The sequence below is a fragment of the Spinacia oleracea genome, chromosome 4 (genome assembly GCF_020520425.1).
Source record: "Spinacia oleracea cultivar Varoflay chromosome 4, BTI_SOV_V1, whole genome shotgun sequence".
Lineage (NCBI taxonomy): Eukaryota > Viridiplantae > Streptophyta > Magnoliopsida > Caryophyllales > Amaranthaceae > Spinacia > Spinacia oleracea.
The window spans coordinates 48,434,210-48,459,327 of NC_079490.1; the positions used below are offsets into that span (position 1 = coordinate 48,434,210).

General features: G+C 37.7%; 1 protein-coding gene across 6 annotated transcripts in view; it reads right to left on the reverse strand.

The window, feature by feature from the left end:
• LOC110802649 (uncharacterized) overlaps positions 1 to 25,118 on the reverse strand; it is a 64,168-nt gene that overhangs the window by 19,801 nt on the left and 19,249 nt on the right. For 5 of the 6 annotated variants that reach the window (XM_056843504.1, XM_056843503.1, XM_022008083.2 and 2 more), the window contains 11 exons: positions 21,634 to 21,873; positions 20,744 to 20,927; positions 18,687 to 18,798; positions 18,431 to 18,517; positions 18,203 to 18,341; positions 17,511 to 17,607; positions 17,347 to 17,409; positions 17,112 to 17,221; positions 14,447 to 14,554; positions 6,398 to 6,471; positions 132 to 207 (listed from right to left, as the gene is read on the reverse strand). In XM_056843504.1, coding sequence (XP_056699482.1) covers positions 132 to 207; positions 6,398 to 6,471; positions 14,447 to 14,554; positions 17,112 to 17,221; positions 17,347 to 17,409; positions 17,511 to 17,607; positions 18,203 to 18,341; positions 18,431 to 18,517; positions 18,687 to 18,798; positions 20,744 to 20,927; positions 21,634 to 21,873 — 1,290 coding nt within the window. The remainder of the gene's footprint in view (positions 1 to 131; positions 208 to 6,397; positions 6,472 to 14,446; positions 14,555 to 17,111; positions 17,222 to 17,346; positions 17,410 to 17,510; positions 17,608 to 18,202; positions 18,342 to 18,430; positions 18,518 to 18,686; positions 18,799 to 20,743; positions 20,928 to 21,633; positions 21,874 to 25,118) is intronic. The other variant, XM_022008084.2, reaches the window with a different exon arrangement.

A 25,118-nucleotide genomic window follows, 5' to 3' on the forward strand; every position in this document is an offset into this window, starting at 1 on the left:
GCAAAGCCTACAAAGACACCAATTTTCACAGAAATTCTGTATCCCGTGTGCCACAAACAAGACAAGGACCTTTTTTGAATTCCATAGCACATCAGTTGTTAGCATATGCAAAACTGTCATCTAGGATATACCTCCATAAGACGAGGACTGAAAGTCGATGCCCTAATTTCTGGATCAATACTCATCTCAGCAAAATGTAAAATGGAACTGCATCAAACAACAAAGCCAATGGATATATGACACATCAATAGAGACTAAAATCAGTGTCAAGCACACTACTTATCACAAAACTTAGAACTAAACTGGTCTCAAATCTGCAATATGTGGCACTAAAATGCCAAAATAACATAAGGAGATACAGATGAACTCTGCAGGCTTTGGCCTTGGTATAACAGAAGAGGATGAAATTATCGAAAAGCTGAGAAAAAGAAAATCACTAGTGACAACATGGTTATCTTTCATATCAAGGGTCTAATGCAAACTTCTTTGCCATGTAGCTGCAAAGTGTAAGTCCACCACATGTTCCTCGTTCGGAGACAAAGAAAAGTGTGATTGGGCTATCCAAGAACCAGAATCCAACTTAAGCCAATAAGAGTTTCCTTTTTGAAATAAAGTGGTCCTTCCTAAAGTCGCAGGGGTCTTGTCTTACAAGTTCTCTTCCAAGTTCTTACCAGTGAGTTGTATCGCAGAAGGGTTGTGTTTGATAATGATTTCTACTTATTAGTACTCTTTATAATATTCATGTTAGCCGACCCCAAAACATTTTGGGACCAAGGCTTTGTTGTTGTAATACTCTTTATAATATTTTGATATTATCAAATGTACTTATTTGATTTATCTGTCCGTCTATTTTTTCCGTTTTTAACTTTACTTGTTTTCCGTATCCCTTTTGTTATTGTTCTTTAATATTTTTTTTCTTGTTTTGCTTTCATTAATTTCACTTTCTCCCTCTTCCTTGTTTATTCTTTTAACTTCCCGCTCCTTTCTTGTTTGATTGGTCACAATGCCGATCTCCTATGACGATTCATATTAGCCAACCCCAAATCATTTTGGGACTATGGCATTGTTGTTGTTGTTGTTGTAGACAATTATAGCCCAATAATGGTTTAAGCATGTTAGTAAGTTCAAGTAGTAAATTATCTTACATATGTTTTAACAAGTAAATGTTGTGGTATCACCCAGTCCAAGAAACCCCTCCCCCCCCCCCCCCCCCCCCTCCCCTTCCAAGATTCGGATATAGATTATTATTTTCTTAAAAGAAAATCTTAGTATATTCACCGAAGATTTTCCCGATTTTGGGATGTCACATAGGCTAAAAGGGACTCTTTGTAGACCTTCTGTAAGCCTTTCCAGGTGGGAGCCTCATTAATGATAAGGGTAATGGTGAGGTATTACATGGAACTTTGAATCAAAAGAAACCTATGACAATTGCATAGCCAATTAGCACCAGTACTACCAGGAATGATTACAGCTAAAAGCCTGAAAGAATATAGGTTAAGCTACTACCCTCACTTACTGGACATTAATCGGTTGCTTTTTTATTTTCTTTAGATGCTAGGAGTCTAGGACAGGTTGTTTTCTACGTACATCTGTTGAGTTCTTTAATTCTAACTACTACGGTACTACCAACAAAATACAACAAACTCATAGCCTTATTCCCAAAGAGATGGGGTGGGCTGCATGAAACGAGAGTTTATTTTATATGGACATCCTGAGGTGTCAATGAGCTCAAACTCTCAATAAACTACTCGCGCTCAAGTAAAGTTCATTCATGGTTCGTTTATTTAATAAATGAGCCGAGCTTGAATAACTTATGAAACTCGTTTTATAAATGAGCTTGAACATTAACATAACCATGCTCATTCATTTAAGTTGATGAACAACTCAATTATGTTCGTGATCAAACTCACCATATATGAAATATTTTGTTATAAAGTACAACATTAATTATGATATCTTATATGTTTGTGACGTCGAGGAGTCTAGGATACGGAGTATAATCTAAGTTTTTAAAATGTTATTCACAATTTTTAGTTTAGAGAGTGTTCGGATCGTTGCTATTTTTCGTTTTACTGTTCATAAAACAAAAATTAAGCAAAACCGTGTTGTGCTTTACCGCTTGAAAAAACTAATTATGATATAAAACTACATCATAATTGCGGAAACCATTAAAAAGTTGTTTTAATGGTTTTGTCTTGGGAAAGTTGTATCTTTTGGGTTTTCTCTATCAATTCTTCTCCTCTCTCAATCCTCAAAGGCTCTTTCAAATCTTCCGACTACTTTTCCGCTTTCGTTCTTGAAAGTGAAACTAATCCATCAACGAAAGCGAGCGAACTTCTAAGTGGTTGGGGTAGCCTAAACATCAAATTGCATCTCTTGAATCTTAACTTGATATTGCTAGACTAATACAATTAAATCTACGCAAATCTAATCGCATAGTAAATGAAAATAATCAATAGGAATTAACTAACAATACCAACAATTAACAACATTCAATCATCCCTTCATATTAGTTCATGGATTCCCAAAACCCTAGAATAAGACTAATCACACATATTTGAAATAAACAAAACAATATTATTCTGGTAGAAACATGATTTAAGCAACTAATAAAACAAATAAATGAATTGAAATTGAACAATAAAGTTGAGAAACGAAATAATACCTAATCGAACAAGGGAAAAACTGGAAGATTGGAACTTTAATTGAAATAAAAACTAAGTGTTTTGAATATTTGAGAGAATAAACTAAGTGCTCAAAAGTAGCTAAATAGATGGCATTATTTGTTCACTCAAGAGACGGTATGCACGGCAGAGATATCATCAATCGGATATATTTGTTATTCCTAATGAGACGAAGACAACTGCAATTGCAATTGAAACTCTGCAATATGCCAATTTCACAAAACCGCTATCACTTAGTTTTCGACTTTTCGGAAATATATTAGCGGATGAATTAGTAGTTGTTGTTCTTGTTTCTTTAGTACCTTTAGTGGTTCCTATACCTGTCATGTTTCTTGGCTTATTTACAAGTGGTATTCAGGCTCTTATTTTTGCAACTTTATTCGCCTGGATGGTCATCATTGATTTGTCTGAGGAAGAGTTTATCTCCTAGTTAAGATATATGTGTATGTGTGGCTCAAGATACTCTATAAAGATAATCTATTTAGAGCATATAAATATCCAAATACATACAGTCTAGTGGTAATAGAAAAAACGATATTCGAGAAGTGTAAAAAAAAAGACGTTGGTTAGTCGAGAGGGGATAACCCTGTTATATGGAATCTAATGACTATAAGCTAATTCTTGAAGATTCGATGTTTCGAAAGCAACTAATAAAACAAATAAATGAATTGAAATTGAACAATAAAGTTGAGAAACGAAATAGTACCTAATCGAACAAGGGAAAAACTGAAAGATTGGAACTTTAATTGAAATAAAAACTAAGTGTTTTGAATATTTGAGAGAATAAACTAAGTTAGGAATAAACTAAGTGCTCAAAAGTAGCTAAATAGATGGTATTATTTGTTCACTCAAGAGACGGTATGCACGGCAGAGATATCATCAATCGGATATATTTGTTATTCCTAACGAGACGAAGACAACTGCAATTGAAACTCTGCAATTACCGGTGACTTTTTTCGATATTCCGTATTTTTCAACCATTGGATGATGCCGTATTTTTCGCTATTAGTTGTCATCCCCGGTGACTTGGTCTAGTTAATTTAATTGGGACTTTATATTAATTTGAGTTTTATTTGTTCAATTTTAATCCCAAGAAATGAATAAGTAGGACTAGGAAATAGCAGTTGTTGGTCGGTGATGATCGTGGTTGCAACTTGCAAGGGTGAAAAGACATTGATGGTGGTCATACTTGTATATTGAGATGCTAAACTGAAACTCTAATTCTTTTTTAATTTTATTTTAACTTGAACAATCAAACATTGAGAAAGTTGATCTCACTCTCAGTAATTCGTTAAAGAAAAAAGGGGAAGCTGAGAATAAAATAAGAGTTTTCTTTTTACTAGATATGCTTTACATTAGTTTTGAATAAAACTATAAATCAAAACAAAAACTTAAAACACTTACTCCCTCTTTATTTATTAAAAGAAACACTTTCTTATTCGATTATATTTTATTAAAAGATACGCTTTCTATTTTTGACATGTCATGGTCCCCGCTCTGATTGTCTACGAGGACCTCCTTTTCATCTTTGACTCAGTCACCTCTATGCCTTTGTCTTGGAGCAAGAAGAGCTACAAACAGCCTTCCTTCATATTGTTCTGCTGGTCCTAGCTACTTACTATACCTTTACGGCTCGTGAACAAACTCTCTATACTACAGAGTGACTTACAGGTCTATAAACCTTAAAAGCATTGTAGTACGCTATCCAAAAGCATAGCTTTAGCTATTACAAAACCGAAAGCTTCGCTTAAGCTCAATTATATTAATTTTGCTATCCTTCTTGTGGTTCCCACAATGACTCGCATACTCTTTTTACTACAATAAATAATTCACCCACAATCAATTTCTTACAATAAATAATAAATCAATACCCTACTTTCATCTTATTTTAATAAATTCAACTCACCCTCTTAAAATTACATGCCGGTCAAAGTGTATCTCTTAAATAAATACGGAGGGAATATACTTCCTCTGTCACAGATTAGTTGTTACACTTTCTTTTTTCGTCCGTCCCAGATTAGTTGTTACACTTCTAAATTAGGAATGACCCCACAATTATTATATTGTATGTCTCTTTCCACTAAATTTTTTTTGTCCCCACACTCTCTCTCATTCAATTAAAAAAATACCCCACTAACTCCTGTCACATCTACTTTTTCAATAAAATAACAATTGATAACCAAACAACCACTTATCACCTAAAACTTTGTGCAAAGGTAAGTGTAACAACTAATATGGGACGGAGGAAGTAACAAACTGATGTCGGACGGGCCTTAAATTTTAAGTTTGTTAATCAAATAAAGTGATGTACATTAATATTAGACATGTTTATAATTTTACTTGTGAGATTTTCAAATGTTAAACTCTTTAAAGTATAAAGCTCGTTTATGAAAAAAGATTAATGACGAACTAGGCTCTATTAATAAACGAGCCATTCAAGAATCGTTCATGAACACAAAATCTCCTTAACGAACCGAGCTTGTAAAAATTTTCGAGCGCGGTTGAAAGATAGGGCTCAAACTCATCTAAGTAACTAAGTTAAATGAACATGAACATGGTAGTAATCCGCTCGGTTCGGCTACACCCCTAGGTCATCCACAAAGATCCTCCTCAATTCGCTTCTATCCAGTGCTACATCATCTTGAAACCCATTTTCTGCATGTCCTTTTTAAGTCCCTCCATCCATGTCATTTTTTCCATTTCACGACTGCGTTTGAGATCTCCATTACCCCAACCCTCTTAACTTCGTCACCGGTGCATCTTCTGATCGACCTCACACTTGTCCAAACCATCGTAGCTGATTCACCCTTTATCTTATCTTCAACATCCGCAACTTCATCTTTCCTCAAAATATCTAAATTCCTAATTCTATCCCTAAAGGTGTTCCCACACATCCATCCCAACGTGCACATCCATGCGGCACTCATCTTTTTAATGTGCTCCTTCCTAAATGCCCAACATTTTGACCCATATAATAATGCCAATAGTTGCCTTCCTATAGAATTTCTCTTTTAACCCTAAAGGGACAAAGGGTACACTATGATCGATCCAGTTGAGCCACCCAAGACTTTATTCTACGAGTTACATTCACAAACAGTTAACTCTTTACCATCCAATGCCACACATCTTCACTTGGTCTCCTCTCAGTGCTAAAATGGCCTTCCATGTACTCTGTTTTACGCCTACTAAGCCTACCCCTTCATCTTCATCTTCATCTTCCAGTGTTGTCCCTTACCCCTGTCTACGTAATGACTGCTTAACCCATGACAGTCTCTCGCCTTTCAAATTAAACAAGCATGATGCTCAAAGGTCAAAAGTTGAAAGAGACACATAGTCACACGAGTAATACCATTTAACATCCAAGCCAAGCAGATAACTAGCAACAGCGTAACAACATGAACGAGGATAGCTGTTTATATAGTTTGACAAGAAGAGCGTAACATACGTAATTCTACATGGAAGGCAGAGCTGAACCTTGCTCCAGTTACATACACGAGGCACCAAATAACTCAGATGTCCGTACATCACAAAGCATACTTTCCTCGAATCAAGTTAAAATATCATCTTCATCTATCCTCCAATAGATCAGCAATTTCAGTAATCATACCTTCTTTCCCGTTATAAATTTTGAATCTTTAGTAGCAAGCAAAATTTTCAACTATTACGAGGGCTAATGGATGAAAGCACCATTGAGGAAGCTGCAAGGGTTTTACCTCGAAAGTAACACTACTGGATGCCTGTCACCTTCTATGCTATCCAAAAAGTGTGTTTGTATGGCCTCTGGTACCTGAGAACAACAAAGATTATGAGAAACAAACACTGAATATAAGATGAAAAATAGACAACACACTGTAATAACTACGAAGGCATATCTCTCTCAGCACTATGATTTTATTCAGAATTATTTTGTAGTGGTATGATGTATTAATGAAACAAAGTAACAAAGTACCAACATATACCTCAGATTTAAAGCTACCCTCTCTTTTTCATTTTTGTTTCAAAAAGGGGAGGTGGCCACTGAATCCAGTGTAACAACCCAATTATAGGATGGTTACAGTTAACAAAAATAACTATTCTCCATTGAAAATCAAATTAAATACAAAGCGTATCAGCCATCGACAAATCTTTTATCCTTACCTCAAATTGACTATGAGCATATGATTCTTCAAGAAAATTTTGAATCATAACACGTAAATATTAAATTATCAATGTTATAACTGTATCAAAGGTGTGGCAGCAACTATTTTATCAGTATAAATTAAGAAGCATTCATCATTTGACCTCAAAAGTAAAACAATCGACAAGTAATGTGGAACAGAGAGGTATACCCTAATAACCTATTCCATATTTAAACAGCATCCTATTTGTATTTGCAAACAATCATCAGAGTTGATTAATTGTTTTTCATACAAAAAAGCAGTCTACAGAAGCCTTCTCATAAAGGATATCAGTCAGAGAGCTGCAAAAAAAATTGTAAAGAGAAAGCAAACAAGCAGAGAAAGGTTTGATAGTCAGAAAATGAACGTTGGTCATCATATCTGGAAGAGAAGGTCAAGCCCCATTATCCAATATGATCCTAAAGCCCTGGAAAATAGGTCGTTTGAATCGGGTTTGGATCGGGTCATTTATACTTCGGATCCGGTTCGGGTATGGGTCGGGTCCATTCGGATTTCGGGTTACTTCTGTTTTTTATAATCGGGGTGGGTCTGGTTTGGGTCAAGATTTCGGGTCAATATCGGATCGAGTTATAAATCGAGTTTTTTGGGTTGGATTGAATTTCTCGGGTATTGAGTTTTGACTAGGTTATTCTCTTGAGATTTGGTGGTCGTTTATAAATAATAATAATTATTATTGTTATTGTTATTGTTATTATTGTTGTTATTGTTGTTGTTATTGTTGTTATTATCATTATTATCAGTAACAGTTGTGTTGCAAAAAAATTAAGGGATAAGACTTAAGCCAATACGGCTCAGAGTTCAATGCTTTATGGTATGGGACTATGGGAGTTATAGTAAACGATAATTTAACGGTTACATTTTCACATCTTTAGAAGTGATAACTTAGGCAATTCTAGTCTTAGTTCTACTAATTTACGGACGAAAAGACGAGACATGAGATATGAGACATGGACAAATATAATACTTTGTAATGCATTTTAGTTATTAACAATAATTATCATGATTTAGTAAAGTACGTAACTAGTATTGAGACCAAACACTCAGATTACTTGATTTGAGACATGGACATATATAACACTATCAAAGCTTCTTGCTATAGCACAAAAGGATATTAACAAATGAAAAGAAAAATAATAATATCAGTAATAATAAAAATATTAAAAGCTAAAATGACTTATATTTAAATTACTGGTAAATTTGAGTTGCTCTTCGATTTAGATTGGTCTCAGGCCTTCGGTTCTGATCGGATCAGTTCGGGTTGATTTAAATTTAACAGATATTTTTTGTTCGAGTTAATTCGGTTTAGGGTGAAGATTGGTTCGGGTTACTTCGGTTCGAGTATTGGGTCATTTCAGGTCAAATCACTTCTGGGTCGGTTTCGGTTTTGGGTCGAATCTATTTGATTATCGGATTAATTCCGGGTCGTCGTTTTGGGGCAAATTCGGGTTACAGATCGAATCAAACTGGTCGTTTTTGGGTCCGGATCAGTTTTATCGGGTCTAATCTTAAGGCTGTAATTGAGGAACAACAACGAACTGAGAAAATCGATTGCTCAGCAGGAGACAACTAAAAGCTAGAATCCACCAACTAAGTTTATCCTCAATAACAACTAGAAAAGTGAGCAAATGAATAGGAAACCAATAAACTACTATCTCAGAATACCATTAATATTTTTAGTACAAAGCGGCCATTTGTTACCAAATTCCTAATGACCACAATGTACCACAGACCCTCTCAGTAGAGAGAAGAAGAGAATCAAAAGAAGTTGTACATAGAAAAAGACTCTACCAACAAGATACATATCTCCAAACTCAAAAGTTTTCAAAACGCACAAGGAGTGAACCTCACAAACATTGTGGAACGTCCCCTCGTTTCACAAATTATTTTTTCCACTTTAGAGGACCTAAAACGGATCCTATAATGTGGAAGTCCGTCAACATCGCCTCCATTCTGCACTCTTAATATCTCTAACTACCTAAAACACCTTGAATGTTCCCTTGAAAACTTTCAGTAACATAACAGATCATCAGCTTCCAAGCATGCCCGGGTTCCATCAATCTCTCACTAGATGAACAAAGCTCTCACAAGAGAGCTTCAAAAATAGAAGGGAAATGATAAGGAATTTCTAACGAGAATGTACAAGTAAACTGGCAAAGTATCTCAAAAAGAACAACAACTCATCTAGATAGAATGATGATCCTTCTAAAGAGAATGCACAAGAAAAACATGCAAAATTCATAGTCTTCCTCTCTTAGTTTTAAAAAGCGAGCTAAAGCGCGCTAAAAGCGCAGGGCGACCAGAAGTGCGGCTGAGATCGTGCCAGGTAAGCTAAGCGTGGCGACCTACAAGGGGCGCGCGCCTTTGGCGCTTTTGTATGAAGCGCGCTTTTGCAGAAGCGTTCGCTTCTTGTGTCTGTGGCGCAGGTAAACGAAAAGAAATGTTTGACTTCAATAAATGATCACGTGATTCTCACGTGACCCATTTGAAATGGGTGTTTGCTGTGAATAACGGGCATAAATTAAGAGAGAGAAAATCAGTTCAACATTTGGGGTTTTTTCTCCAAAACCCTAGCCGCAATATTGGAGCAATTCACTTACCTTGTTGCTGCCGGATTTGCTCCAGCCACCAGCCACCATCTCGCCGGAAGTTTCCGAATCTCCAGGTATGTTCAATTTCTCTTTCAATTTCTCTTTATTTTTCGATTTTCTCTTTCAATTTTTTATTTTTTTCGACTACTTCTGTGTTCTTCCTCATTTTCTTTTCTGTTTTTTTCAAGATCTTCTCTGTTCTTCGCTTCTCCGTATTTTTTTTTTTCAAAATCTTCTACTTCGCGTCTCTGTACTTCCTCCTCCATATTTTTTTTTGCGATTTTCTCTGTTCTTTTATCGGGTTATGTATTTGTGGGGTAATGGGGTTGTAGGGTTTCTGGTTTTGTTTTTTCATTTAGTTTTTTATTCGTTTTTTTAACTCTTTTTTACTCAGGTTATTTTATTGTTTTTTTTATTAATTCCTTTTTTTATTCTGTTTTATTAATTCCTTTTTTTTATTCTGTTTTTTTAATTCATTTTTAATTCATTTTTTATTCTGTTTTTTTTTTAAGTAATGGCAGTAGGCAGTAGCAATTTTTTTTTTGCTATGTTTTTCTTTTCAATTGGTTTCTAATTCATGCCTTTTAATATTAGGATGGCTACCAATGAGGGGGGTTCAAGCACTCCTTCCTTAGACACCATGGATCCGGCAAGAAAGTATGGTAAACCGGAACCTACTAATAAGACCAATTGGCATTGTAGCTTTTGTGATAAAGTAACAAAAGGAGGGGTTCTACGAATGAAGCAACATTTGGTAGGAGGTTTTAGAAATGTGACTAAGTGTCCTACTTGTCCCGGGCATGTGAGGGAGGAAGTGAAACTTTTTATGATCAAGAAAGCACAAGCTAAAATTGATAGTCAAATGATGTCAATGGTTAACCAATTTGATCATGGATGATGAGGAAGAACAAGATTGTTAAATCATGAACTCAAAAAGTAGCCAACCACTTCGCAAGAAACCAAAAGTCAAGGGTCCCATGGATTTCTTTGTCACTTCTTCTTCCGAAAATGTCTTGAAAGGTAGAAATGATAGAAAATGTATCTTTGGTGGTTGTGATAAGCAATTGAGAGACAAGACTTGTAAACCGGTTGCAAAGTGGTTTCTTGATGCGAGGATAGCCTTTCATGCGGCTACTTATAATAGTTTCAAAGGCATGCTTGATGCCGTTGCACAATATGGCATGGGATTCAAGCCACCAAACATGCATGAGCTAAGAGTTCCTCTCCTCAAGAGTGAAGTAAGGGAGATTGATCAACTAAAGGAAGAGCACAAGAAAGAGTGGGCAACAAAAGGTTGTTCAATTATGTCCGATGCATGGCGTGATTCGATTGCCTCAAAAGATATTGCCTCAAAACTTAGTTTTATTATTTTTGTAGCGGATTGGTGGTCTAGTTATGGATCTTCAACTCCCTGACCTCAAGAATTTTTCCATAAAGGTTCTTAGCCTAACTTGTAGTGCTACGGGTTGTGAGAAAAATTGGGGTGTTTTTCAACAACTTCACTCCAAAAAGAGGAATCGGTTGGCACAAAGTCGTTTGAATGACATGGTGTATGTGAAAGCTAATCGAACTTTAGAGCGTCGATATAAGAGAAAAGACACCATGGATCCCGTTCTTTTGAGAGAGATTGATGAGAGTAATGAGTGGTTACTTGGGAGAATGGAAGAGAATTCTTCGGATGATGAAGGTGATCTTGTATTTGAGGGCGATGACTTGACATGGGCTAGTGTTAGTAGAGCCGCCGGAGCCAATGATCCAATCTATGGCACTAGAGGAGCAACAAGGGTTCCTAGGGAGTCCATGTCATCCTCATCTAGAGTTGATAAAGGAAAAGGTCCGGCTACTACCTCCACTTCTAAATTTTCTCGTCGAGTTGTGATTGTGGATGATGATGAAGATGATGAGGAAGAAGATATTGGTGAAGATGGAGATTATCTAGATGATGAGGATGAGTATGATGCTATCGATGACGATAATTTTTTAATTAAGTTCTAATAAGGTCCTATAAGGTCTTATAAAGTTTCAATAATGTCCTATAATGGTACCATTATAGGACCTGTTAAGAGGAATGATAGAATGTTTTGGCAGCGTGGAAATAGTGGCTCTCTCCCGTTAAGAGCTTTTTTTTCCATGACCTAACCTGCTTTTGATACTTGGATGCTGAAAGTTCATCATAAAGCTTGTTTTTTAGCATGGGCGATGCTCAAAGAGAAGAACACAATTGAAGATTTCCTTAATAAGAAGGCATTTTTCATTGCAAGCCATATAGTGCAGGAGTACGGGTTTGTTGATCATCTTTTACTCTTCCGTCCTTGGGTTCTTTCTCTTTGGCACCTGTAACAAAACATTAGCCTTGTTTGGGATGAGATGGGTTGAGTCGAGTTGACCATCATCCAAATGGCTGTTAAAATTTCCACAAAATTTGGTTCCATTCTTCCGTCCCTGGGTTCTTTCTCTTTGGCACATGTGACTAAACATTAGCCTTGTTTGGGATGAGATGGGTTGAGTCGAGTTGACCATCATCCAAATGGTTGTTAAAATTTCCACAAATTTTGGTTCGATTTGGATAATTAAACATAAGTTACATCAATTTTTCTCCCCCTCCACCGTAATCGACTATCACCCAGCCACTAAATCTTGTTAGGCAACACAAAAGATAGTGATAAAGGGATAAAAGCAAATATTCAATTAGAAGAACATAAAAAGGCTACGTTGCTCAGACACGGAGAAGCGACGTGGCCGACAAGGTGTCGGAGTATCAGATACTCCGATCCAAATTTTTGTAGACACTTTGACATGGTCAAAGTAGTGTCTTAACTAAGGTTTTAGACACAGCTACAATATAAAGTGTCAGGAAAAAAATTGACACTTTTTATAAATAAAAATAAAAATAAAATTAAGAAGTTTCTCAAAGTAAACATTAAAATAAAGAACAAAATAATATAGTACACTGTATTTAATGGGCTATGGTGAAAGTCTTTAACTAGGGAATGTGAAAGTCTTTATCTAGGGAAGGTGAAGATTTACAAAAATAAAAACAAAAAATAAACTAGCCGTCAAAAACTAAAAAAAGGATTAAATAAAGGCAAATTTGCGAAAGACAACCTTTTATAACCACTTTTTAGCGAAAGACAACCTTTTATAAAAAAAATTGCGAAAATAAACCTTAAACTAAATTAAATTTGCAAAAGACATCCTAAATGGGTTTCCAGGCGTTGACCCAACGTTTTCCGGCTTGACTTGCCCGGTTTTGATACTTACACCCTCTTTCCCTCTCTTTTCCCCACTTAAAACTAACTTGCAGCCAAATATCAATAAAAAAAAATCCTCCAAAATTTCTTCTCTTTTGTGTTCTTCCTTCCCCCAAATTTTTTGTCGCCCAATCTTCCTGCTGAATCATTGGGATGAAATTGCTGCAATTGCTTCTCAATTAACTGTTTTCCGACACTCTACAACTAAATTTCGGTAAGTTTTGTTCATTACTTTTGTGTAATTTTGATGAAGAAAAGTTAGGGTTTTTCCCCCCAAATTTGTAAATTGAATCAATTTTGTGGGTGAAATTGCAGGGAACTTCTTTAGCTTTATCGAGAGTATTTTTGTTCTTTTAGGTTTCCTTGTTGATGGCGGCTGGAAATGATTCTTCCTACAAATTGTTTGTTCTTTGAGTGGGAAGCACTTAATAAAAACATTTCCACAAAAGAGTTTCTGAAAAGCTTGAATTTTGTTCTTGATAATGTTATAGCTTATTATTTCAAGAGCAGGAAGAGTTTGGTGATGTTCTCTTACCCTTCTATCCTTAGTTAAATGTATTAGCACTTTGCCTCACTTTGGTATGTGTTGGATCATTCTAAAAAGATGTTTTGGTGGCATGGACATGGTGATGAACGGTTGCATTGCAGAAGCGTGGAGGGTGTTTTAGATGACAAGTTGGGGGGTGCATTTGGAGAGTAAGACACAACCGACTTTTGGTAGTGATGAATGCCCAAATCAAGTGTTAGGTTGGGTGGCACTTTTTTCACTTTACAGATGGTATGCTGCATTAGCTTAAGGGCTCAAAAAATTTTGGGGGAAGGAAGAACACAGAAAAGAGATATTTTGGGGAGTTTTTTTTATTTTTAGCTCAAAGTTAGTTTTAAGTGGGAAAAAGGGAGGGAAAGAGGGTGTAAGTAGCAAAACCGGGCTAGTCAAGCCGGAAAATGTTGGGTCCCATTTAGGTTGTCTTTCGCAAATTTAATTTAGTTTAAGGTCTGTTTACGCAAAAAGAATATAGAAGGTTGTCTTTCGCAAAAAAATGGTTATAAAAGGTTGTCTTTCGCAAATTTGCCTTAAATAAAAGATAACCTTTTGAAAACAGTTGAAAAAAACTCACGTGACAACTATACCACTATTAATATTTTAGTTAACGTACCTTGGCCCACTAACTTTTTTTCTATACTTCAGCTCTTCATCTCCCACGTCCCCACATGTTATCTCTCTCCTCACCCCTCACCCACACTCTCACCACATGCACCCGACATTTTTTCCGGCCGATTCGCCTCACCAAGCGAACAAAAGCCCCAATATTTTTTGGGTGAAAATTCAGATCTACAGTACAGAAAAAGGGCTCGACACCTTATTTTTGGATTCTTTTCCAACACCAGTCTCGACACCGGTCGCAGACGGGTCGTGTCGACACCGATACCCACCGGCCACCGCCGAACAACGTGTCGGAGTTACATAGTAAAAAAGAAAAACCTTTTACCAATTAGTTGTCTTATAGCCTCCTTGTGGTTATCATTGACAACAAGGTGTTGGAGAAGTTCAAATACACAAAAATAAGCCAATTTTTAGCAAAAATGTGATGCAAGATTACCATGTATATGGTTGTCAAATTCATACGGACACCACGCAGATTTAACTGTCCCTCATGCAGAAAATTTTAAATCACAAGGACACCGTAAAAAAAATAATCCAAAAACAAGATAAAAATCGACATGAGAAGAAAACTGGAATCAACCTGAGGTAACTCCCCTTCTCCCTCGTCGGCAAGAACATGTCCAATTATGAGTAAAAGTGAGTGAAGTTCTTCCAATATTGTAGTTGGATCACACCTGCTGCTTCTGACCTGAAAACAAAAAGCATGAACTTTGAAGTAATAGAAACGGGAAATGCAAGAAGCACCTGCACAATATAGAGCTAATTTTAAAAAGAAGTACTTTGCTAGCTTATAGAATAAGTCACAATACATGCCAAATGCGTACTTATGTGTCTATTTTATATAGAACTTTTACCTCGTCCCTCATTGAAGCTTCAGAGCCATTTTTAGTATTAATATGCTACGTGTAGTGTGTTTGTAGTTTCAGGTTTATTATTGTAGAAATTAGCATATTTTTGTGCATTTCCTACTCCTTTTGGACCACTACATGAGATGATGGACTTTTGAGAGCACAAACATTGAGTTCGAACTTGGAAGAGTATTGAAACAAACAAATAGTGAAAGAAGTATAAAAATGACTATTGTCCACTCTTTTTTTTAGCATAACTCATGCTTTACAAATCCAAATGCAGTGAATCCAATTGGGCTAGATTCTAGACATCAAGAGCTTTCCACTACTGGTCAGTTGCCAAATTTCGACGAGAAACGAATAAGTGTTTTGCTGCGGGTCAGACCGCTTGATGGACCTAGTGACGAGTACCTGAAGCGGAACGCGAGTTTATGCTCTTTGTTTATTTCTTTTAGTTGTTGCCTAAAAATACAACTTTCAAATGTACGAAAAAAACATATTATTTTCCATCTGTAGTTCATCTTAGTTTTTGCATTTATTCAAGTACTTTTTTCTCTTCAATTCTCAAATTTTATGGTATAATTCTGCATTTTTCTTATTTACTTCCCTTGTTATTTAATTTATGCATACAATTTATTATTGTTTTGTTTGATTTAGTTATGAGTGAGTAGTTTATTTCTTGGGTTTAGGGGATCCACGAATACATGATTGTGGTTGGATTGTAGGTTTCAATTATTGCTTGTTGATTATAGTTCCTATGGTTTGTTTTTATTGCTTGTCAATCTTGTTTGGCTAGACCTTATTGATTAAGTATTGATAATATTAGATTACACGCCGAGAAGTATAAATCTAACGCTTTAGACTAGAAACCATTAGGTAAAACTATTTTCTAGTATATTGCGAGAGAGACTGTTGGTAATGTGTTCTAAGGAAATCATTATATTCAAGAGAGCATGTTCTTCCTAGTTATTGTTATTAGTTAATCGTTGTTGTCCGTTTTTCCAACCCTAGTCAGTATTTGTGGTGAACCGTTGCCCTGGGCCGTTTTACTATTGATTAATTCATTATTATTTACATTCTAGTTTGATACTCTTAAACACCCAAATATTCCTGGTGCCTAATCTAGTATTGTTAATTGATAGTGTTAAGAAAGTTGTGTCACTGTGGTACGATCCTTACTTACATAACTGTATTTTAGTTGGTGAACACTAGGTTTATCTTTGATAGGAGTATGATTTAGCATGGTTTTCACGCAAAAACAGACGAATCAGGGTATAAGATCTAATATTAACATTATTGCTTCTATAAATATGATTACACATTAATTTAAGTTCGTCGGTTAAAAGAATACGTCAACTACTGCATATGGTAGTGAAACTAGATTTAGCCCATCATTATAAAATAGACAAGGGGGAGATTAGACCTGATCAAAAGGCGGGTCGGACCGGGCCGTGTCCATAAAAATTTGTCCATTACGTCGGGTCAGGCGGGCCAAGCTTCGGGCCAAAATTGTGTGCCGAAAATGGCAGGCTTTTGGGCCATTTTCGGGGCGGGTCAAATTTATAACTAAAATTGTTGTTTTACGTTGTCCAAAGCCCGCAAATTTTAAAAAATTCGGACCGGGCCCGAAAATTGGGCCGATATATGCTGCCCAAACCCCCGGTAATTTCCGGGCCGGACACATGTTGATCAGCTCTGGGGAGATTGGTGAAGTATATAATTATTATGTAAAAACAACATATTGCAACAAATAGGTAGCTGACAAGTACATAAAAACAAAGCTTTTTGAAGCTCACAGTTCCTACGACAATGTTTCCACATTAAGATCGAATGGGGAGAAAAGGCGTATAAGAATCAAGAAAAAGTTGTGTGAGCTGTATAAAGGAAAAATTGGAGTAAGATGTATAATTCAACACTGACCAATAATACATCGAAACAAGGCAAGCAGTTCAAGATCCAGATACAACAAGTCTGAAATTTATATCCTGAGCACAAGACCATCCAAGTCTCACATGACACATAATTTAGAGGTCATAAACATAAAGGTACTACATATTACAGAAAAAACATAAAATTCAAATATTACCAAATATATCATAGAAGTATTGTAAAAAGAACAAAGAGGTATAATATAAAGAGCACATAGGCGTACTGAAATTATTTTTTATATGTAAGAAACAATTTATTAAAACTTAATAAGCATAATGAAAGTCATATGCAAGGCATCATAAAAAAAGAGCAAATGATTCAAAGATTGTGAAGATATATTATGATGAATAATTATGAACGTAGAAAGCATATAGTGGTATTATATGGAGAACACATAGGCACCATGAAAAGAATATAACATGGACCAAGACGCGTATCCTGGTCCCAGGTCCATGATATAAGTCATACCTGGTGAAGTTGTGCTAAGCGTTCCAGAAACACTTTTGTAAGTAAAGGAACTGAGTACTCAATTGACGCCCTCGCAATAAGACCATAAGAATTCAGCCTTTCATCCATGCCTGTGAAAAAGGTTAATCAATAGAAACTAAGCTGGAAATGGTGAAGATGACAGCAAGACAGCATCAAATATCTGGGAAGGCAAAATGCAATAATGTGCAGTTTTAAACTGCTTAGCCATATATACCAAAAATCGAAGCCTGGAGGTAGTCATTGCTATCATCATCGTTGAACGCTGTTGCAGAGGCATCTACATCAAATATAGATAAGACAGTAAACATAACGACATCAAAGAGAACATTGATACAAGGGATGCAAACGGAATCATGATGTGTTAGACAAGATACTTACTCTTTAATTCAGACTCCACGATTAATGCAAACAGAGAGCCTGCAGCAGTTATTCCTTCTAATGGGAGCGATTGATTACCACCACTACTCCCAGATGGCTGAAGAATACAAAAGCAACTAAGCAAACAACAAGATGCATAACAACAGGGAAAACATTGACACCTAGAAAAATGAGTAATGTCTAGATTCTACACATGTACATACAACTGTGACAGAAAACTGAACTTTGTCAGCTAAATATGCAATGCTGATGGGGACAAATCAGAACATTACAATCTAAAAGCCTATAAAAAAAAATTATTCTGATGGCAAAAGCCATATCCTTATGGGAAGGCACTGGAAGAGCCTTTGGGAGTGAGAAATGAGATAGTCAATGTGTTATACAGTTATACATGTTTTAAAGAGAAATATTGGATGATAAGAACATGGTCGTAAAATGTTCATCTTTTTTTATCAAGAAGTTATCTTACCTTGCTTCAGAGAGATGAGTTAAGTCTCTAACTTCACAGAAAACATTGGGCATATTTTTCCCACTTACAGATTTGGTTTGAACACATTATTGCTAGTCTTTCGACTCTTATTCTCAAAAATTAGTCAGATACTTGGATTGGTCAACTTGGAGTCGATTAACCTAGTTTTCTCATTTATCGTGAACGGAAGGACCCATTCCAAAGAAAGATTACAGTTTCATACCGCCAGAAGTGCTGTCCAAGTATCTAATAAGATATCACGTGCTACCCAACTCCATGTCTCCTCATCAGTGTTAGTCGCCATAAGTACCTTGACAACTTCGCTCATCAAGCCACATAATAAAGTTATTGTTCCAAAAGGGCTGCACAAAAAGCAAATAAAGTACAAATAAAATTATATTGTATGGATAAAAACTTGTCCTAGCAAAAACAACAACACACAGGCACTAACCACATGGATTTCAAGAGTTGGTCAAACATAAATGGGGAAGTTACAGTTGCTACAGCCAATAATGCTCGGCATCCATCAAGCAACTCACTGAACAAAATTAACCCAGTAAGAAAATTCTATCTGAGATTTAAATACATCTTACATTTCCCCGCATCCGAAGGTCAAAGATAACAATAGCACAAGACCATGTAGTTACAGGTTAATTTACTAAGCCAAAGAGAACCAAGGAGGTTTTTAAAAAGCATGTCCTTTATACCTTTCACTTTTCCCAGATTCTATTGTCCTTGATATAACATCTGGGGGATGTATCCATTGTATAATTCCAGATACCAATTGTACAAGGTGGTGCTCTCTCAATTGAACATTACCTGCACAGCATAAAATGTAGATGAAAAGAACAAATTAGAAATCTGTGAATAGATGCTTAAGAAACAAAACCATATTGGTATTTGGTAAGTTGGAGTGGACAATAGAGGTTACTTAGGAGGATGTGCATTTCTACTTTCTAGTGATGGTTTCAGCTATATGTTAGGAGCCAAATGATCATATCGTACATGATAAGCGGACGGGCAAGTTTTATTTTGTAATTCTGTTCAGCTAATAGAGACATCCTTGTCGGCGGCTTGTCCTATGGTAGCAGTTTATTAGATTGTGATTTCCTCTTATTATTTAAGAAAATAAACTTATAACCATAATCTAAAGTCGGTCTTTGGCATAGCACAACTAATAAGAATTCTCTATCTACATTATGCAATTTTTCATTCATGATGTGTAGCCACAAGCCCAGAGTAGGAAACATATACATACACTGGTTGGTATTTCAAGAATATCACCAGGAGGATAGCAAAAAAAAAGTTCCCCATATGATAATGAAAAAATAAAGGGAGGTACCATCCATATATAATGATGGTTAAGAGAAAAACAATCTGCACCATCAATTAAAAACGTGCATGACCTTAACAAAATACCATCAGGAAAGTGACACACAATGAAGCACTTTGCACTAAAATAGCCCCAAAGAAGGAACCTAAATTACTAAGTTTATAACAATGTACCTTCTAAAATCAGGATCTGGGGAAGGCAAGACAGAGGCAGCTCACTTTTTAATACGGAAGTTGGTAAACCAATTGAATTACAAATATGCAAAAAGAATATGAAATGTACAACAGGGATAATAAAATAACAGAAACAAACAAAAAATAAAATAAAATAAAATATAAACATAAACATAAACTGTAGTAGTATAACTGGTGGCAGTAGCTGAAGTAATTGCAGTAGAAGCACAGTAGTAGTATCATAAGTATGACACAGGAAAGCTAGAAGGTTCATAGTAGAAGCTTGGCTGTGATGATTAGTTTTGTTTTCATGTCAACAATGGAGATTTTTCCCTTTCTTGCCAAGACTTTTTTTAGTGCTTCAAAACCTAGTTATATAAAATGCACCTGAGAAAGGCACCTAGGTAAAAGTACAGCCCACCACCCATCTTGGCACCCAACTGTTAAGTGGCGTTAGATAGGCAAAGGGAGGCACGCCCCTCCAGCCACCTTCATCCTGGTCCAGTCTGATGTGAGAGAGAGAGAGAGAGAGAGAGAGAGAGAGAGAGAGAGAGAGAGAGAGAGAGAGAGAGAGAGAGAGAGAGAGCTCTAATCTATCTCCCTCTGACTCTCTCTCTTCAATCTTCTCCATCTCTCTCCATACCGTCAGACGTCAGTATAAATCACCTTTCTGATTCTTCCCTCTTCATCCTATCTCATCCTCTTTCATCTTCTATTAGCTCAAAAGCCCCCTGCTTGTAATGACAAAATTTCAAGCACCAATTTCTAATTGTTTATCTTTTTTTCTTCCCTTTTTCTTTTACTGCGTGTTTCCCTCCTCGTCAGTGAGATAGTGAAAAGAAATCGCTCCCTCTGATTAGCAATTTGTTATGGTTACATTTTTACATTTGGGCCCGCTCTGCTGGAGAAATATTATGCCAGAAAAGCCACAAAAAAAAAAAACGTTGCGCCCCACATGCAAGAGATGCACAACTTCGCTTTGCACCTAGACTCTGGGGACCCTTTGTACCTCATGCTTTTAAATCCTCCTGAAGTGGTAAAGCTGGTGGTTTCAGGCTCACGGTTCTTATAATGATCAAATTCCAACCCCAGGTGCAAAAGATGTGTTTTCAGTTCATACACCATAGCAGGATATTGTCCTTTCAGATTTTTGACCATGATCCTCTCGAATCAACAAGAGAGAATACAGAAACAATGATTGCATATGTGCTCTGTAACCTTACTACAAGATTCATAACCAAGAAATTATGAAACTTACCTGCTGGAAATATATTTCCAGTTAAGGAACAAAACTGCACAATGAGCTTCCGAGCAGAAACTGCAATTGGACAATCAAGCCAGTAGCCTTTGAGCGAGAACTTTTGCCTCAAAGCTCCATAGAGATTCAAGAGCCAGCTAACATGACCGCTTGAAAGCAATATCTGCTGCCATGAAGGACCAGGCTACAGGAAAATAAAAAAGTAAACAATATGAGACACTATCAAATAAAAGTAAACAATATGAGACACTTTCAAATAAAAGTAAACAATATGAGACAAAGGCCATGCCGCATTTATCAGCTTATACAATTCTTCTACAGAAAACTACAATTCATAAACAGGTAGCGGGTGTATGCAGCCCTAGTTAAAATCTGATTTTGATGTAAGTTGATGAAAAAGTATACACAAAGGGACCAAAGAAACAAAGAAACAAATAACCAGGCTACAGAAATAACAAAAGAAACAGAATGAGACAAAAGCCCAGCAATTCTTATCAGCTCAGAGTTATCTTCTGCTTCAAAACTCTAATCGATAAATAAGGCAAATAGACAGCCCTAGTCAACATGATTTAATTTGATGAAAGTACACAAAAAGAAGCCAAAGAACCAAATCAAGGCATTCACCAGGATACCCAAGAGCACAATGCAGCACAAATTCAACCATGTGTCAAATATACTATGCAAACAAAAATCAAAATGCTTACAAGTTCACAAAATCAAGTTCATTTCTTAGAGTTCAGAGTGCGGAAATGTGTAAAGAGATGCTTCATTTATGAGTATGTGCAATAAATGCCACATACAAACAAATGACAAATGAATACTGTAAGTACAACAACCACTACCAAGCCTTAGTCCCAAAAAAAAGTAAAATTTACGAAGACAAGCATTACCTGCACTATAACACATTCGGACCTCCATGTAAAGACAGGGTCATGTCTAGTTTTCACAGAAAAGACATCTACGTTTATTTTAGCACGGTCACCGGAGCCGTATTGGAAATCCCAGTTCAAAATTTGAAGCATTAAACGCAACGAAACAGTGCAAACTTTAACTTCAGGGACCTCAGAATCAGATTCCATAATTATGTTTGTAACACCAGCAGCAGCTTCCTGTGCCCAACTATAGAAAGTCTAAGGGGAAAAAATAATTAGAATTTGATTAGATGAAGAAAATAGATATATGGCTATGAAGAGAAGCTGCAAGACACTCGCAGTTCCTGTCACAACAATTCAGATACACACACAAGAGAATAGGGGAAAGTGCAAGTTTGATTGATAATTGAGAGTAACACAGTAGCTTGAGGCTACCAATCTCACAGTAACTTGAGGTTACAAGTCTCTACTTTTCACTCTCAAAATACAATGCCCTCCTCTCTCTTCTTCTCTTACTTTTATACTCTAAGTATTCCTCAAGTACATTGCATTAATTACTACATTAACTACTCCTTTTGTCTGCTTGCTGCCAACGGTCCTTCCCTTGCACCCATCTACTGTTGTTTGCCTTGGTGTGTCTCCTGTGAGTCTGCTGCTGATTCTTCTTGTTTCTTTCTGTGCTTCCTTTTGTAGACCAGATGGATGGGTGGCCTAGTTGTACGGATGCTGCCTGTATGGTCCATTACATCACTCCCCCCCAAAAGACACACCTTGTCCTCAAGGTGGAAGCTAGGAAAGCGATCAGAGATTAAGTCAGCCACCTCCCACGTAGCTTCAAATGGTGGTAAGCCCTTCCATTTGATCAACACCTCACTTACAACCCCGCCCTTGCCGCGCACCTCCAGCAACTCCTCTGGCTCAACTAGAAGCTCCAAGTCTGCAGTTACCTGAGATGGAATGGTGGGCTGAACTAGCTGATCCCCCACTGCTCTCCTGAGTTGCGAAACATGGAAAACAGGGTGGACTTTGCATGTATCAGGTAGAAGTAGTTTGTAGGCCACAGTGCCCACCTTTTGGATGACTTCATAAGGACCATAGAAACGAGCAGCCAACTTTTCAAATGGTCGCTTGGCTAATGAACGTTGCCTATACGGCTGTAATTTGAGAAATACACGATCTCCCACGTTAAATTGTTCATCCCTTCTCTTCACGTCTGCATACTTCTTCATTATCTGTTGTGCGCGGATTAAGTTCAACCGGAGCTCATCTAACATATAGTCACGCTCCTGCAACATTTCTTCCACACTGCCCACAGGGGTCTGCCCCACTCCTACTCGCCACAGTTTGGGAGGTTCCCTGCCATACACGAGCTTAAATGGTGTGGTGGTGGTGGACATATGAGGAGATGTATTATAAGAGAACTCAGCCCAAGCCAACCATCTTGCCCACTCCCTTGGCTTCTCTCCCGCAAAACACCTTAAATACGTCTCCAACCCCTTATTAATGTTCTCCGATTGGCCATCCGTTTGAGGATGATACGAGGTGCTCCTTTTCAGTTCGGTGCCTTGCAACTTAAATAACTCTTTCCAGAAAATGCTCAGAAAGATGCGGTCTCTATCCGACACAATGGATGAAGGAAACCCATGGAGACGCACTATTTCCTTGATGAAGGCGTTAGCCACAGTCAAGGCTGAAAATGGGTGCTTCAGGCCAATAAAGTGAGCATATTTAGTCATCCTATCCACTACAACGAGGATCGTATCAACCCCTTTTGAAAGCGGAAGACCCTCAATAAAATCCATAGCTATATCTTCCCATATAGCTGTAGGCACGGGTAACGGTTGCAGCAGGCCCGCCGGGTGCTGCTGTGAGTGTTTGTTACGCTGACACACGATGCACCCTCGCACATACCTAGCCACATCCTTCCGCATTCCTTGCCAAAACCACTCGGAAGCTAGCCTTAGGTAGGTCTTGACCTCCCCCGCGTGTCCCCCAACTGGAGAATCGTGGTATTCTTGAAGCAGGCGAGCTATGAAGGCTGATGTCTTGGACAACACCATGCGCCCCTTATACAACAGTCTCCCCCCTGTCACGGAAAACCCCACCACTGACTTCCCTTCCTCGATATCTTGCTGTAATTTCTGCAGCCCTACATCCTTCCTTACTTCCTCTTCTAAGTCACCCCATGCCACCTCCTGACTTGTGACAATGTTGCCTAATTCAGTTCCCCCAGATTCTATCTCCTCACCCCCTTTTCTTGACAGGGCATCGGCCACCCTATTGGCTGTCCCGGGTTTGTATTGAATCTCGAAATCAAACCCAATCAATTTCCTGACCCATTTTTGGTAGTCCGCCCCGATTTCCCGTTGTTGGGTTATGTATTTGAGACTCTGCTGGTCGGTTCTGATCACAAAATGGCGCCCCAATAGGTAATGTTTCCATTTTTCCACCGCCAAGCATATGGCCATGAGCTCCTTTTCATAAATGGATTTGCCCCTCGATCGAGGTCCAAGAATGCGGCTATAGTAAGCAATTGGCCGGCCCCCCTGCATCATGACAGCCCCTAACCCGTAACCCGAAGCATCGGTCTCCAATACGAAGGGTTTGCTGAAATCTGGCATAGCCAGAACCGGGGCCGATGTCATGGCTGACTTGAGCCGTTCAAACGCTACTGTGGCAGCCTCACTCCAACCAAAATTATCCTTCCTCAATTGATCAGTCATTGGTTGGGCAATCTGAGCATAATTACACACAAACTTGCGGTAGTACCCGGTCAGCCCCAAGAATCCCCGCAACTCTCGTAAGTTCTTGGGTATCCTCCATTCTGTGATAGCTTGGACCTTTTCCTGGTCCACGGCCACCCCTAGCCGTGATATGACATGGCCGAGGTAAGCCACCTTAGCCTTCCCAAACTCACACTTCTTGGCATTAGCAACCAACTGATGTTCAGCCAGCAGAGACAGAACCACCCTCATGTGCTTGAGATGTTCGGCCTCACAGGAACTGTAAATCAAAATATCGTCAAAAAAGACAAGCACAAATTTTCTTAAATAAGCACGGAATACCTCGTTCATTAAAGATTGGAAGGTGGCCGGAGCATTAGTGAGCCCAAACGGCATTACTAAAAACTCGTAGTGACCCTCATGAGTGCGGAAGGCCGTTTTATGGACATCTTCGGGTTTAACCAAAATCTGATGATACCCCGCGCGGAGGTCTAGCTTCGAGAACACTTGGGCCCCATGAAGCTCGTCAAGCAATTCGTCAATGACCGGGATTGGGTACTTGTCCGGCACGGTTTCTTTGTTGAGAGCCCGGTAATCCACACAAAACCTCCACGACCCGTCTTTCTTCTTTACTAACAAGACCGGGCTGGAAAATGGGCTGGTTGAGGGTCTAATTATTCCGGCCTCCATCATCTCTCGAATCAGTTTCTCAATCTCATCTTTTTGTACTTGGGGATATCTATAAGGTCTCACCCCTACCGGGTTGCTACCCTCCTTCAA